Source organism: Panthera tigris, chromosome C1, assembly GCF_018350195.1.
Source record: "Panthera tigris isolate Pti1 chromosome C1, P.tigris_Pti1_mat1.1, whole genome shotgun sequence".
NCBI lineage: Eukaryota > Metazoa > Chordata > Mammalia > Carnivora > Felidae > Panthera > Panthera tigris.
The window spans coordinates 175,127,103-175,142,575 of record NC_056667.1 but is presented as its reverse complement, the minus strand read 5'-3'; the positions used below and the strand labels follow the sequence as shown (position 1 = coordinate 175,142,575).

General features: G+C 35.0%; 2 protein-coding genes across 9 annotated transcripts in view; one reads left to right on the top strand and one right to left on the bottom strand.

Moving 5' to 3' along the window:
- The window catches only part of OSGEPL1 (O-sialoglycoprotein endopeptidase like 1), a 31,159-nt gene extending 28,070 nt beyond the window's left edge, over positions 1 to 3,089 (top strand). The window contains exon 9 of the mRNA XM_042994902.1: positions 3,055 to 3,089. The gene's annotated coding sequence lies outside the window, so the exon portion shown is untranslated. The remainder of the gene's footprint in view (positions 1 to 3,054) is intronic.
- ANKAR (ankyrin and armadillo repeat containing) overlaps positions 1 to 15,473 on the bottom strand; it is a 72,213-nt gene that overhangs the window by 15,576 nt on the left and 41,164 nt on the right. For 6 of the 8 annotated variants that reach the window (XM_042994894.1, XM_042994898.1, XM_042994899.1 and 3 more), the window contains 6 exons: positions 15,188 to 15,356; positions 8,733 to 8,974; positions 8,410 to 8,563; positions 8,164 to 8,325; positions 2,771 to 2,877; positions 766 to 888 (listed from right to left, as the gene is read on the bottom strand). In XM_042994894.1, coding sequence (XP_042850828.1) covers positions 766 to 888; positions 2,771 to 2,877; positions 8,164 to 8,325; positions 8,410 to 8,563; positions 8,733 to 8,974; positions 15,188 to 15,356 — 957 coding nt within the window. The remainder of the gene's footprint in view (positions 1 to 765; positions 889 to 2,770; positions 2,878 to 8,163; positions 8,326 to 8,409; positions 8,564 to 8,732; positions 8,975 to 15,187; positions 15,357 to 15,473) is intronic. The other 2 variants (XM_042994895.1, XM_042994897.1) reach the window with 2 other exon arrangements.

Here is a 15,473-nt window from a genome sequence, read left to right as displayed (position 1 = left end):
AAAAATGAACTACTATGACCTCATCAAAATAAAAAGCTTCTGCACAACAAGGAAACAATCAGCAAAACTGAAAGGCAACCGACAGAATGGGAGAGGATATTTGTAAATGACATATCAGATAAAGGGTTAGTATCCAAAATCTATAAAGAACATATCAAACTCAACACCCAAAAAACAAATAATCCAGTGAAGAAATTTGAATGGAATGGAAATGGATGGAATTGGAGAGTATTTTGCTGAGTGAAATTAGTCAGAGAAAGACAAAAACCATATGACTTCACTCATATGAGGTCTTTAAGAGACAAAACAGATGAACATAAGGTAAGGGAAACAAAAATAACATAAAAACAGGGAGGGGTACAAAACATAAGAGACTCATAAATATGTAGAACAAACTGAGGGTTACGGGAGGGGTTGTGGGAGGGGAGATGGGCTAAATGGGTAAGGGGCACTAAGGAATCTACTCCTGAAATCATTGTTGCACTATATGCTAATTTGGATGTAAATTTTTAAAAATAAAAAATAAAATAATTAATTAATTAATTAATTAATTAAAGAAAAAAATTGCTACCTTTCAAAGATGAAATAAGTCAACTATGAAAAATATGGAACAATATTATTTCATTATTACAAACTAATGATATACCAAAGAGATTTTACATTTCTTATGTAATATATTTAAATATTGCTGTGCAAAAGACATAATTTGAGGATATGGTCTAAAAACCATTCTACATGAGCTTTAACATTTTGTAAAGGCATTACCTTATCTTGTGAGTGAAGAAGATGAAGGACATCGGCATACTTAAATCCTTCATTTTCTTGTAATTCATTCTGTAACAGATCATTCCCTAGGACAATGCATGCCAAGGAAAATGCCACTTCAACCTAAGTATGTAGAAATTAGTTTATTTTTCACTCATGGTTTATCAAATCACATATTTCATTATACAAACATTTATATGGGATATACTAATTCATCTGTGTAATTCATTGATTCCAATTCTCTAATAATAGAGTGGCATTTACAATGTCCGAAGCAATGTCCCTAGCAATTTTTAACAGCTGGGAAAATATCCTTCCTAAGTGTGCCATCACCAACACAAAGCTCCGTTTGAGAGGGGGTTGGGGAGCAACCAGGGCCAGCAGGAAATGTGAGGAGGTATTATCTTAAGTGCATAGTTGTATCCTTTCCACATCTAAAAAAGAATTTTTTTTTTTTAAATCCTGGCCTGGAATAAAAAACTTTTGAACTGCTTGTTAGCTGTTGACCGTTGAATTCTAAGGCTTCAATGGAAGGCCTATCAATTAAGGAAAAAATTCCCAAGACCGGGAAATAGTCCTGAAGAATAGTTTTGCTCTAGTTCCAGGGTCATTTAATTCACATTCTGAAGCCTTTTAGGAGGATGTAAATGAACTTTGTTTATTTTCGGGACTCAAGATAAGTTTTTTAAGATTACATTATGCACTTCTATGAAAAATGTTATGAATTTGAAAAGCATGCTTATTATTTCAAAAGTATTTTGTTTACTATAGCATCTTATTTGAAGAAATGTATTGATGTTATGTTTTTAACAAGTTGAAGAACTCATTGAAAGCATATACTGAAATATGGATGGACACAATAAAAGTAAACTTTGTTTAAAACATGAAAATGCATGTTTTAAAATAAAAATGTATTTTTATGTGGCAAATTCCATGGTCTTATGAAATTTATTTGTACTTTGAAAGTCAGTGTAGTTTTTCATATAATTCAAGCCAAAAAATTGCAAAAATATGCTCCTTCCTTCTGTTTCCCTAATTAACTCCTATAATAGAATAATCTCTTTCATAACCAGAAAAGCTGCATAACTTCATCTTTTCTTTTTTTCTTTTTTTCATTTTTTTTTTTAATGTTTATTTATTTTTGAGACTGAGAGAGACAGAGCACAAATGGGGGAGGGGCAGAGAGAGAGGGAGACACAGAATCGGAAGCAGGCTCCAGGCTCTGAGCCATCAGCCCAGAGCCCCACGCGGGGCTCGAACTCACGGACCGTGAGATCGTGACCTGAGCTGAAGTCGGACGCTTGACCGACTGAGCCACCCAGGCGCCCCCTAACATCTTTTCTGGTAACACCTTCCTTAAAAGAAATAATTCTGTATTTGCTTACATACTTCTGTTTTCTCATTTCCAACAGAACTCATACCTAATTTTGAAGAGAAAAATGTATTTTTTGTTGTTATAATTTCCTGCCTGGCCAACTCTAGATGTCATAAATCTCCAAAGGATTGAATATATGCGAATGTCATTTTATTAAAGGCAGTTCACCAGAAGTGAATAGAAGAGTGAATGACTCTTAAATAACTTGTAAGATATCTGTAATGTTCACACTGGTAGAGGTAGGGCTGTTTTGATGGTTAACATTGACAGGAATCACTTAAATTTGAGAATTTTTGCTACATAAATCACATATCCTCATTATCCCCACCCAGTTTTAGCAATCAGTATCTGAGGAAGTAGGGAAGAAATTCTGTGAATAACCAAATATCTGAGGAATAAAATTTTGATGAGTAAGGACACAAGACTTAATTATTTGAAAATTTAATATTTTAATAAAATTTACTTTATCTTTACTACTATATTTATAAAGCAACTCTTTTAAACTTTTAGGATAGGTTAAATTTTTCTAGTATACTTGTGAACTTGCATGAAGATACAGTTTATTCTCAGAAAGTCATATTTCTGTTAATTTTTACTGTATCAGAAAAAATATTAAAACCATTTATATACCTTAATGTTAGGAGAAGGGTGATTTCTCAGTAAATGAATAAGTACTGGAAAGGCATTTTCCTCTACAACAAATTGTTGACTGATGGGATTACTTGTATGGGCAACACCTATAAGAACATACATGTCAATAAGATAATATTTCTTTCTATCTTAGAAATGGTAAAGTCAAAAATAGCTTGGTGTATTTGGCTGATAAAGTGTTCTAGCATAATATGGTTAATAAGTTACAAAAGGAAATGCTGTGTCAACACTATTTTACCTGAATTAATTTTTTTTTTTTTAAGTAGGCACCACACCCTGCATGGAGCCCAATGTGGGACTCAGACTTATAAACCTGAGATCAAGACCTGAGCCGAGATCAAGAGTTGGATGCTTACCGGACTGAGCCACCCAGGTGCCCCCTGAATTAATTTTTTTTAAAGGCAGAATGAATAAACATGGAAAAATTACTATTAGAAGTGTGGATGTTTTTCTAATAGTCACAAAACAAAGAAATAAGAATGCTAGACTATCAAGGAATAAGAGTATAATAGCTATCAATTTTTGAAGATTTTTATTTGCAAAGTACTTTACAGGTGCTATTGTATTCCATAAAAAATTATTTTTATAAAAATGACTAGAGTAAATCACCTGGTTAAAAATTCTAGATTCCTTAAATACACATACTAAAAAGATAACCTTACTGTCTCCTTTTATAACATAATACTTTAAATTGTAGGCCTAATTTCAATTTAAAAGTCATCTCTGTCTAGTGAACATGTATAAATAATTGTAATTCTTTTATTTTGCCATCAAAAATCACAACACATATACTGAGGGTTTATATACTTAAATGTAAATACAAGATCAGACCTGTCTTTGAACAATGAAGGAAGTCACCTACTTAATATCATCTGGGGAAGTTTGAAGGAACTGCAGGTAATAGAAAGAGCAAAGAACATGTTTGTTTCCTTGTCCCTAGTCCCCCACTGACCACCCAGGAATATACACAGACACTGATTACATGAATATTCTCCCTTCCTTCCTTCCTTCCTTCCTTCCTTCCTCCCTCCCTTTCTTTCTTTCTTTCTTTCTTTCTTTCTTTCTTTCTCTCTCTCTCTCTCTCTCTCTCTCTTTCTTTCTTTCTTTCTTTCTTTCTTTCTTTCTTTCTTTCTTTTAGAGAGACAGAGCCCACTTGTGAGCAGAGTAGGGGGGAAGGTAGAGGGAGGGAAAGAGGGTGAGAGAGAGAGAGAATGAGAGAGAGAGAATCTTAAGCAGGTTCCCCACCCAGCATGGCGCCTGATGCAGGGCTAGATCTCACAACCCTGAGATCATGACCTGAGCCGAAACCAAGAGTCAGACACTTAACTGACTTAGCCACCCAGGGGCCCCACATGAATAGTCTTGATTCAGCTGACAGATATTGAATGCCTAATGTACCAGGAATTGAGGTAGGAATTAGGACTAAAAAGAGAAATTAGAATGTCTGCCCCCAAGGAGTTTATAGGGGAAGCAACTATATACATGCGGTAAGTGCTTTAACAGAGGTTTAGAAAAATACACTGGAATCACAGAAAGGGGATTGCTCACTTCAGAGTAGGTGGAAAAGGAGTAAGCAGGGAGATTTCCCAGCGTTAAGATGCTGTAGGTAGGTCCCCTCAGAATGAATAGCTTTAATAATAATGATTATGATAAAATGATGGTGGTGTGAAAAGAAGAATACCCTCAAATCTTTGAATTTTCACATGTTAATAATGAGATGAAACTCCATTAGGTTGGGAAAAGAACCACTATAAGAAGTAAGCTGAACAATTCTCACAGCTCACACAGGGCTAAGAATGGTTTGTGTTCTATGGCCAGAGTTCAGATATGTCATAACTCAAGGGATTATACAAGGAATTGAGTCCTTGGAACTATATCATCCTAATGGTGGAGTTAAGTTAGTTCCAGAGTAAAGGCTACTCTAGACTTGTGCTAACAAAGCTTGAAAGCTAGCTGAAAAAGGATCAAACTGATCCCAAGTAAGATAATCACATGCCAGAACAGAACCTAACTGTTTACAGGAAGACCATAAAATCCAGCATCTATCAGTTTACAACTCACAATGTCCAGCATTCAATCAAAGTTTATTATGCATGACTTAAAAATAATACCTAAGATAAAATGTGTACAAAAACTGTGTATTGGAAACTAGGAATCATTGCTGAGATATATTAAAGAAGACCTAAGCAAGTAGAGAGATATGCTGTGTTTATGGATTGGGAGACTTTGAAACAACTTTGAAAAAGAATAGCAAAGTTGAAGGACTTATACTTCCTGCTTTCCAGATTTACTGTAAACTTCCAATGATTAAGACAGTGAATGAGTATAGCATAAAGATAGACAAATATGTAAATAGAATGGAATAAAAAGTCCAGAAATAGACCCACAAAAATTCAGTGGAGGAAAAGATAATCTTTTCAATAAATGGGCTAAAGCAATTGGATAGCCATATGCAAAAAAAAATAATAAATGTCAGCCATATGCAAAAATTAACTTATATGGATCATACATCTAAACATAGAGGAGAACAGAAAGCCTTTATGATCTTGAGTTTGGCAGAGGTTTCTTAAAGAGAACACAAAACTTATGAACTAAAAAATTTTCAATATCAATAAACTGGACTTAATCAAAATTAAAAACTTTTGCTCTTCAAAGGACCCTGTTACAGGGGCACCTGTGTGACTCAGTTGGTTAAGCGTCTGATTTCAGCTCAGGTAATGATCTCGCAGTTCATGAGTTTGAGCCCTTGCTTCAGGCTCTCTGCTGTTAGTGCTGTCAGTGCAGAGCCCGCTTCTGATCCTCTGTCTCCCTCGCTCTCTGCCCTTCCCCCATCTCACATATGCTCGCTCTCTCTCTCTCCCTCTCTCTCAAAAATGAACATTAAAAAAAATAAAAAAATAAAAAAGACCCTGTCCCAAAAATGGAAGGACCCACCCAGACTGGGAAAAATATATGCTAAACATACATCTAACAGAGAATTTGTATCTAGAATATATAAGGAATGCTTACAACTCAATAAGACATCACAATTTTTAAAATGGGCAAGATATCTGAACAGACACTTTACCAAAGAGGATATACAAATGGCAAATGAGCACATGAAAAGATGTTCTGCATCACTAATCATTAGGGAAATGCAAGTTAAAACCACAATGAGATTTACTGCACACCCACTAACTACAATGGCTAAAATCCTAATAGTAAGTGATGGCGAGTATGTGAAGCTCCTGGATTCTCACACACTGCTAGGAGGAATGCAAAGTTAAAACACAATGTTGAAAAACCATCTGGCAGTTTAAAAGTTAAACAAACACCTCCCATATGATCCAGCAATCCTACTTTTAGGTGTTTACCCCCCAAAGATGAAAATATTTGTGTCTGTACAAAAACTTAAACACAAATGTTCATAGCAGTTTTATTTACAATAGCAAGAAACTGTAAACAATCTAAATGTCCATCAGTGGGTGCATGGATAAACAAATCACAGAATATCCATTTGTATTAATCAGGATTTTCCAGAAAAACAGAACCAACAAGATATGTATGTAGGTAGTTAGGTAGGTAGGTAATAAGTATGTATATCATAAGGCATAAAATTATCCATCATACCATACAATGGAATACTACTCAGCATTATAAAAGTGAACTATTGATATACAAAATAATATGCATAAATATCAAAATAACTGTTGAGTGAAAGAAGCAAGAAAAAAAGTATACCTGTATATCCATCTACATAAAATTCTAGAAAATACAAACTAATCTATAATGATAGAAAACAGATCAGTGGTTCTCTGGGAATGGGAGTATAAAGAGGGAGGGATTACAAAGGTACACAATGAAACCATTGGGGGTGATGGTTATGTTCATTTATTTGATTGTGGTGATGGATATACAGCTGAAAGCATATGTCAAAATTCATCAAATTGTACAGTTTAATGTATTTTTTATTTATTTTGAGACAGCATGCACAGGGGAAGGGCAGAGAGAGGGAAGAAGAATCCTAAGCAGTCTCTGTGCTGACAGCACGGAGCCTGATGTGGCACTCAATCTCACAAATTGTGAGATCATGACCTGAGTCAAAATCAAGAGTCAGATGCTTAACCAACTGAGCCACCCAGACACCCCCAGTTGAATGTATGTTTATATTTTATGCTATTATATATTTTATTTAAATATTTTATTGTATGTAAATTATGTCAGTAAGTCTTTAAACACCCACATTTAAATTTTTCTAGGTATGTAAAGAAGTAGGAAAATATGGTTCATAATCAAGAAAAAAAAATCAACCAATAGAAAGAGACCCAGAGATTATATAGATGCTAGAACTAGTTACAGAGAAGTTAAAACAGCCATTTTAAATATGTTACATATGTTCAAGACCATAGAAGAAAACATGAACATGATAAGGAAGAAAAAAGAAGGTGTGTGTGTGTGTGTATAACCAGTCTAAACTAGTAAATTTGAAATGAGTTTTCTTCTGTAGTTCTACTGGAGAATCCTTTGTCTATGGCAAATGTAGACAGCTTTGAAGTGAACTAATGAGAAGCAATTGCACATGAGCGCACACACACAAGGTATCTTTGTGTATATGTTATCATCTATTAAAATTTTAGAAAGATCTATAATTTATACCAGAGGTTTGGACTGAAAAAAGGCACATTATTTTGTCTGACTGATTGCCTTGGAGTTTAATGAATTTCTGCAAGGTAGTTTTTTCAAGTAAGGAGAAACAAATCTTTTTGGAACCAATTCCTACATTCTTCATTCAGCTAGACTATTTTTTGAGGAAATACAATCAACTAGAAAAAAAAAAGGGCTTTTTTTCTTATCTATAAGAAACAGTCTACAGTCAGCCCCACACATTCATGAAGGTCAGCAAAGAACCCAAATTTTTTATTTTTGGTTGATCAACCACTGACAGCACTTTTACAGATATCCCAAAAGGTTAACTCCTTTGCAATCAAAGGAACAACTAGACCTACTGGCCACTTTATAAAGAAAGAATCATTATGGAAAAAGACTGGAATTGAAAAATGTGCCCCAACATTAAAAATCCGTATAAAACATACAGTTCTTGAGATTCAAAAGAAGAAATGTTTTCCTCTTACACTCAAAAAAAAAAAAAGAGATTCTTTTAACTCAAAATAGCCAAGGATCATTGTTCTCATTACCCTTTATAACCAGAGTTAAAGGGAAAAATGGATATAAAATTATTAATTATACCACTTTTACTCATTAAGGTCTTGGAGAAATAAAAAAAATGGTAATCCTTGAATAAATTAAATATGATTTAAGGCGCTATCAATGGGGACAGAGAGGAAGGGAAGAATCTTATTGATATTTTAAAAATTGAGGAAATAATTACAAACCAATACAAATGGACCCCACTGCTCTGATGACACTCAGAAGTGTGCCTTCAGCTATTTTATTGATCCTTAGTAAGCGAACCAATGGTGCAATTCCATTTCCTTCACATATTTGATTTTGATGCATCCTGCTGTCCTTACTTAGAGCTATGACTGCTTCACCTCCTGGTAAAGAAAAGCAAGAAACACGTCCGACACTTCAGTGTGCTGCTTTACATTGTGCAAATGGATGCATAGAAAAGAACTCACCAACATACTGCATTTTAGCTGATGGTGACAAAAGCATATTTATTATAAAGTTGTATCCAATCTGTTCTGCCATATACTTCTGTTGTTTCAGGGTTTGTCCTGCCAAGGCCCAAAGGGCTACAGCTCCTTGTTCCTTAACATCTATTTGAAATGCCTATTAAAAAAATATATTCCATTCTTTCAATGAGCATTGATTGAACACTGTAGGAATGTTTTATAAAATGTTTATTCTAGAATTGGTTTTAGTTTTCTTTTCACTTTACAAAATTCAATATTGAATACTTTGTCTAAGAAAAATGACAAGTAATCATAAAAATTCCTACCTTGAGGAGTTTTAAAAGATATTTACTTAATGATTTTTCCAGAAATTCTCTCTGTATACATGGGTTGTAACTCGCCAGTGATTCCACAGCCATTGCACCCTTCACTTGGACACTAAGGTGTTTCCGTTTAAAAAGGGCCACCAGAGGAGGAATGGCTCCCTCTGAAGCCATAGCGTTCTGAACTTCCCTGTTGTCACGTGCCACCTCAGCAATCGTTGCACAAGATACAGCCTTCAACACATCTTCAAATCAATCCAAGGAACAGTTAAATAAATCTTTTAAAAATATTTTAAAAATGCAACTTATCATTGGATTCTCATAGAATCAAACTTATAGAGTGTGTAAAAATTTAGAAAATAAAGAAAAATAGAAATAAAACCATCCAGATTCTCACCACCCAAACACAAATATTTTGTTTAATCTCATTCACTTTTATTTTTTTAAAAAAAGCCTACTTATTTATTCTGAGAGAGAGAGAGAAAGAGAGAGAGAGAGAGCAGGGGAGGGGCAGAGAGAGAGAAAAGTCCAAGCAGGCTCTGTGCTAAGAGTACAGAGCCTGATATGGGGATCGAACTCACAAACCCTGAGATCATGACCTGAGCAGAGTTCAAGAGTTGGACACTTAACCAACTGAGCCACCCAGGTGCCCTATTCTCATTCACTTTTTAAGTGAAAAGACATATTTAAATAATGTTCTGGACATATTTTATATAGTTGTACTGTAAGCACAATATCCTGCATTTTAATTTACAAGTAAAACATGTTCCCTTTCTTTATGAACATTGTCTCCCAAATATTCATTAATGAATGTATTACATTTCCTTAGCCATTCACATTTTTTTAAGTTTATTTATTTATTTTGAGAGAGAACAAGTGTGAATGGGAGAGGGGCAGAGAGAAAGGAAGAGAGACAATCCCAAGCAGGCTCCTGACTGATAGCACATGGCTCAATCTTATGAACCATGAACCAAAATCAAGAGCCGGACCCCTAACTGACTGAGCCAGTCAGGCACACTGAGTGGTAGGAAAACCTCACATTAAAAAAAAAAAAAAAAAAAAAAATACATGGTGTTTCCAGCTTTTCACTGTTTTAAACAATGTTTAGGAGAAATGTTGGCACATAAGGTATTTTTCCTTCCTGTTTCTTCCCTTAGTATAGTGTCCCAGGAATTCCTGGAGTAATTTAATATATCGCATTAAATTACTTTCCAAAATTGACCATTGCATCTTAGCCTTTCATAATCAGAGTATGAGCGTTTCAATGTTGCTTTATCTTTTTAAATATAGATATTATCATTAAGAATAAATACATAAATTTAGCTAATTTGGTAGGCAAAAAAATGTATCTCCTATTTCATATTTTTGGTTACTGGTGAGACTACACAATTTCATATATGCTTTTTAACCAGTTGTACTTGTTCTCTTTAAAACTTACAGGAAAGTTTCAAGAATAAATCTGAGAACTCTCTCAAGATTTAGCAACAATTGATAGACATCCATCATTTTTTTAACTTTTTTTTTACTTTCTGTCACAGTATGTTTCAGACTCACCAATTCCTGCTCTGCTCTACCCCTGAAATAAACCATTTTTCCAAGAAGTTCTGGTTCCTTTTAATGAGGAATGGTACTTAGAAATCAAGATTTGATAAATAAAAAAAAATAAAAAAAATAAAAAAAAAAACGTTGAAAAAAAAAAAGGGGCGCCTGGGTGGCGCAGTCGGTTAAGCGTCCGACTTCAGCCAGGTCACGATCTCGCGGTCCGTGAGTTCGAGCCCCGCGTCAGGCTCTGGGCTGATGGCTCGGAGCCTGGAGCCTGCTTCTGATTCTGTGTCTCCCTCTCTCTCTGCCCCTCCCCCGTTCATGCTCTGTCTCTCTCTGTCCCAAAAATAAATTAAAAAAAAAAAAAGTTGGAAAAAAAAAAAGAAAATCAAGATTTGAGTACTAGATGTGTTCATTGCTACTTAAGTATCATTTCTTCTAGACTCTTACTAGACAAGATTAGGAAAATGTATGTATTTCCAATGTTCCAATTCCAATCCAACCTCACAGGATTCTTTATTGCCTTCCTACATTCTTACAGTTCTTTTCACAGTGAGAACCCAAAACTGTCAACATATTTATTCACATGTTCATTTCTACAATACTTTTAATACTTTAACAGTTCAGAGCTGTTTCATCTATGTCACTATGAAATACAAATCCACTAAGAAGAATTCAAGATATGTTTGCAGGTTTTTTTTATTCCCCTAGACTGAGGCTATATAGTGAAGTGCTATGTCAAAATTCACTTGTATTCATTTTTTCTTCTTTTAAAATCTTTATGTCATCAATTTGAAATACAGTTGATTCTGTTTGGTTTCAATTTTAGTTTCCCCCTGGTAGACTTATAGATCCAGTGTGTGTGTGTGTGTGTCTGTGTGTGTGTGTGTGTGTGTGTGTGTGTTTTAATATGTAAGACATATGTTTCAAAAAGTCAAAAAATGTACAGAAGTCATTTTTGTATCCAAACAGGCGGACTCAATCCAGCATTTGTTCTTTCATAGACTATTTGGGTTAGTTTTCTCTCTCTAGCAAGCCCTTATTGTTCATATGAATTTATATATATCACTTATATCAAATATATTAACTTTTTGCTATGAATATTTTCATCATTCAGTCATTTGTTTTTTCAGCAAATACTTTATTGAGGAACTACTATATGCCAGGCACTGTCCTAGGCACTGGGAAACAGTGATGAACCAACAAGACAAAAGTTCTTGACCCTGTGGAGCAAGCCAAAAGCCAGAAGTATGAAATATCAGTAGGTTCCATACTACTTTAGAGTAAAATAAGACAGGAAGGGAGTGATAGGAAGATCATTTCCCTTTGGAGTTGGAAGGTTAGAAGGACTTATAGACTATGATAGAAAGTTGAACTTTATCCTAGGTGACAAAGAGCTAGGGAATGACTTAAAGGAAGGTAAAGAGGGACAGGTGGCTCAGTCAATCAGTTAAGTGTCAGACTCTTGGTTTCAGCTCACCTCATGATCTTACAGTTTCATGAGTTCGAGCCCCATATCAGGTTCTGTGCTGATGATGTGGAGCCTGCTTAGGATTCTCTGTGTTCCTCTCTCTCTCTGCCCCTCACCCACTCATGCTGTCTCTCAAAATAAATAAATAAACTTTAAAAAAAATAAAGGAGGGAAAAGATATGATCAATTTGCATTTTACATACATCACTCTAGTAACACTTGGAATGTTGTTAAGCCCAATAGGTTATAAAATTAAGAGAATGTGGGGGGATCATTCTTTCTCTTACCCCTTACTGCTATGTCAGTTCAAAAAGTGGAAATTACTTCTCTCACATCCCACTCAGGCATGTTACTCATTTCCCCCATAAAAGGAATAGTGAGTTACATAATTTCTTAACTTGGAAAATGAGTCATTGCAAATGCATGCCTTGGGTTCTTTTGGGCACTGTTTTTATTTGTTTGCTATTTTCTCAAAGCAAGCAATAAGGCTGAAGTTTTGATCTCTATTTGATTCCTGTGTTTATTATCAATTCTTCTAAAGGAAGAAGGGCTGTCTTAGCTCCTCAATAATCCAAACTAGCTCTAAAGCTCAGAGGAGAGGTCAAGGATTTGGATACAGGACTAGAAAGAATAGATTCTAACCATAACAAAATTCTGAAGAGTAAATAGAATTGCTTGAGAGAATGTGCTGTGTGAAAAAAGAAAAGAGAAAAGAAGAAAAAGAAAAGAAAAAGGAAAAGCAGCAAACCAAGAACAGATGCCCAAGGAACTCCCAACTTTAACAGTTAGGTGCAAGAAGAGGTGCCTGGATGGCTCAGTTAAGTGTCTGACTTTGGCTTAAGTCATGATCTCATGAATTCGTGGGTTCAAGCCCCCCGTCTGGCTCTGTGCTGACAGCTTGGAGCCTGGAGCCTGCTTCAGATTGTCTGTCTCCCTCTCTCTCTGCCCCACCCCACACCCCCCACTCGTGCTCTGTCTCCCTCAAAAATAATAAGTAAACATTTTTAAAATATTTTTTAAAAAGAGGTGAAAGAAGCTTAATGGTAGAGGAAATCTTTATCTAAAACTCTTGCAAACAGAATTCCGAAATTTTCAGATTTTAGAAGATAATGAGTGCATATATTATGTATTACATAACATCCGGGAGAGTCTGGAGAAAACATTTCTGCAGTGAAATGTGTGAATAATCATTCTAAGAAGGATGAGGTGCTCTTTAAGTTTTGCTCAGATAGTTGGCAGTTGAAAAGTATTTTGTATACTTTCTGTTACATATTTCAATTGCCATGGTGGCCTCATAGCACAGAACAGGAAAACTGTGTGCCACAGAAAAGATGAAATCTGACGCATTGTAGGAATGAGAATATGCATGCAGGCACACACATATGTGGAAGAGTGTGAAATAAGCAGCTAAAGATGGGTGAAGCAAAGGCTTAAAACAAACCAAACTCAGCAAAAGTTGAGGAACTCCTGGAGGTAGGGGTCAAGACTAAGGAGATGTTAATGAATCCATAGTCTCAAGAAACTGCATGTGACTCCGCTTTGGGGCCATTTTACTTTAATGCATGAGATCTTAGAGTGGTTGAGAATGTTTAAGAGGATATTGGAATTAACAAAATTCCTTTGTGATCCCCTACAGCTTACCAAACCAGCTAACGGTCAGGAGAATTACTTGTTGAAGCACTAAAATTATAAATGAAGTACTTATAAGTTATAAACAAGGAGAAAAAATAATTTCCTTTTTTTTCCCAAAAATTATCTTCCTTGGAATGAGGAGATAATATAGATTATAGTGTAGGATGAATTACTTTCATTTAGATAAGGCAAGAGCACCAAAAGAAACAATTTCAACAATTTATTTCTATAGGTTTCTTTCGTGAATGTATTTATTATTCATTCAAATTCTCTCTGCAGTTTGTGCTTTGTTCTAGCATCTGGGGTTGGGAAGATGAAAAAGGATAGGGAAAAGGTAGTCCCTGTATTTAAATTTTAGGTGATAAAACACAAAGAATAAACTAAAGAGTAATTATAAACAAGTAGAAATTCTATGGCTAAAATATGCATAAAAGCTGGCTCTCTTTAATGCTATTCTTTTTTAAATTGAAGTATAATTGGCATACCATGTTATATTAGTTGCAGATGTACAACATAGTGCATAGTGATTGGATGATTCTATACATAATCTCTAATGCTATTCTTAAAAATGATAAAGTAGAGCATAGTTACTGATGGAGGGCAAGCTGATGACCTTAGGAATTTGTGATGAAGGGAAAGGACTTTCAAATGATTTCCCTATATGAGAGAGGTTCTTAGAAGATGATAATTCCTTAACTTTGAAGCTCTAAAGTAAAAGAAAGTCTTCTGCAACAACCCCTTTATCCATTTTCTTCTCCATTCTTTCTTCCCTTTATCCATATTTTTTTTTTCTGTATTTACTCCTAGAGAACTAGACCAGAAAGATGATAAACTAAGCAGGAAGACAAACGGGCAAGCTTGGCAGACAGTCTCTCCTTTGCTCTCCTGTCCGCCACTCCTTTATGGTGTATTCAATAAACTTTTTTTAAAAGAGCTTTTTAAAGTTTATTTATTTTGAGAGAGACAGAGAGAGAGAGAGAGAGAGAGAGAGAGAGAGCAAGTGGGGAAGTGGCAGAGAGAGAGGGAGAGACAGAATCCCAAGCAGGTTCGGCACTGTCCGCACAGAGCCCCATGTGGGGCTCAAACTCACACACTGCGATTATGACCTGAGCCAAGATCAAGAGTCAGATGCTTAACCAGCTAAGCCACCCAGGCTCCCCAGGAAGCTCTATTTCCTTTAAAAAAAAAAAAAAAGGACAAGGTTTTCCCTGATTTTTTATCCCCTCAAATTTGGGGAAAACCATGGATTTGAAGCTTACCCTGTTATGTGTATGCTCACTGGAATGAGACAATACTTATGGAACCTAAGAGATCATTTGCAGTACCTGCGAGAGTACCTGCAGTACATCATAGCCTGTGATGTTCTTAGAACTGATATGTACTTCAGAGTCTGATAATTAGCTTAAAGACATGATGACTTTGAATTTTGATACCAATATCTCACAGAAAACCTGAAGTTTTTGTTGTAACTTATAAAATGTTCCAATGAGCAATATATGTATTATGCATACAAGGAGTCATCTACTCAAGTCCCTGGGCATATTAACTGCATGATTTTCATTATTTATGCCAGTATTTCCATTTATAGAGAAATCAAGTTAAAGTGGTTTTTTTTTTATAAAAACTATACCTTTCAGAGTCAATCCTTTTATAAATTTGGTGTTTGAATTTGAGTGTTTGAGATGTTTAGTTTATATTATATATGTCTAGATGCACTCTAAAATAACAGGACATGTCTTCATATAAGGCAAGTCCAACCTGTATTTGCTTCACTCAGTATATCCAGCCACTTAATATAGAAATCGAGGCTCACCTGAATCTGAACTCAGAAATGTGATAAGATATTGGATGCCTTTATGGTCTCTCACTGCTCTTTGATTTTGTTCATTTCCCATACATAATACCCGTATACAGTTCATTACATTTACTAGCACATTTTCTATGTTTAACTTCAAGAGACTTATCAGAGCTGGGATTCCATTCTAAAGATAAGGAAACAAAAAAATTAATTACAATAGAATTATTTAAGATTTATGCAATCTTTATTTAAAAACATAAGTCTATAATCTTTCTTGCTATAAATATCTGCTTACATAGGA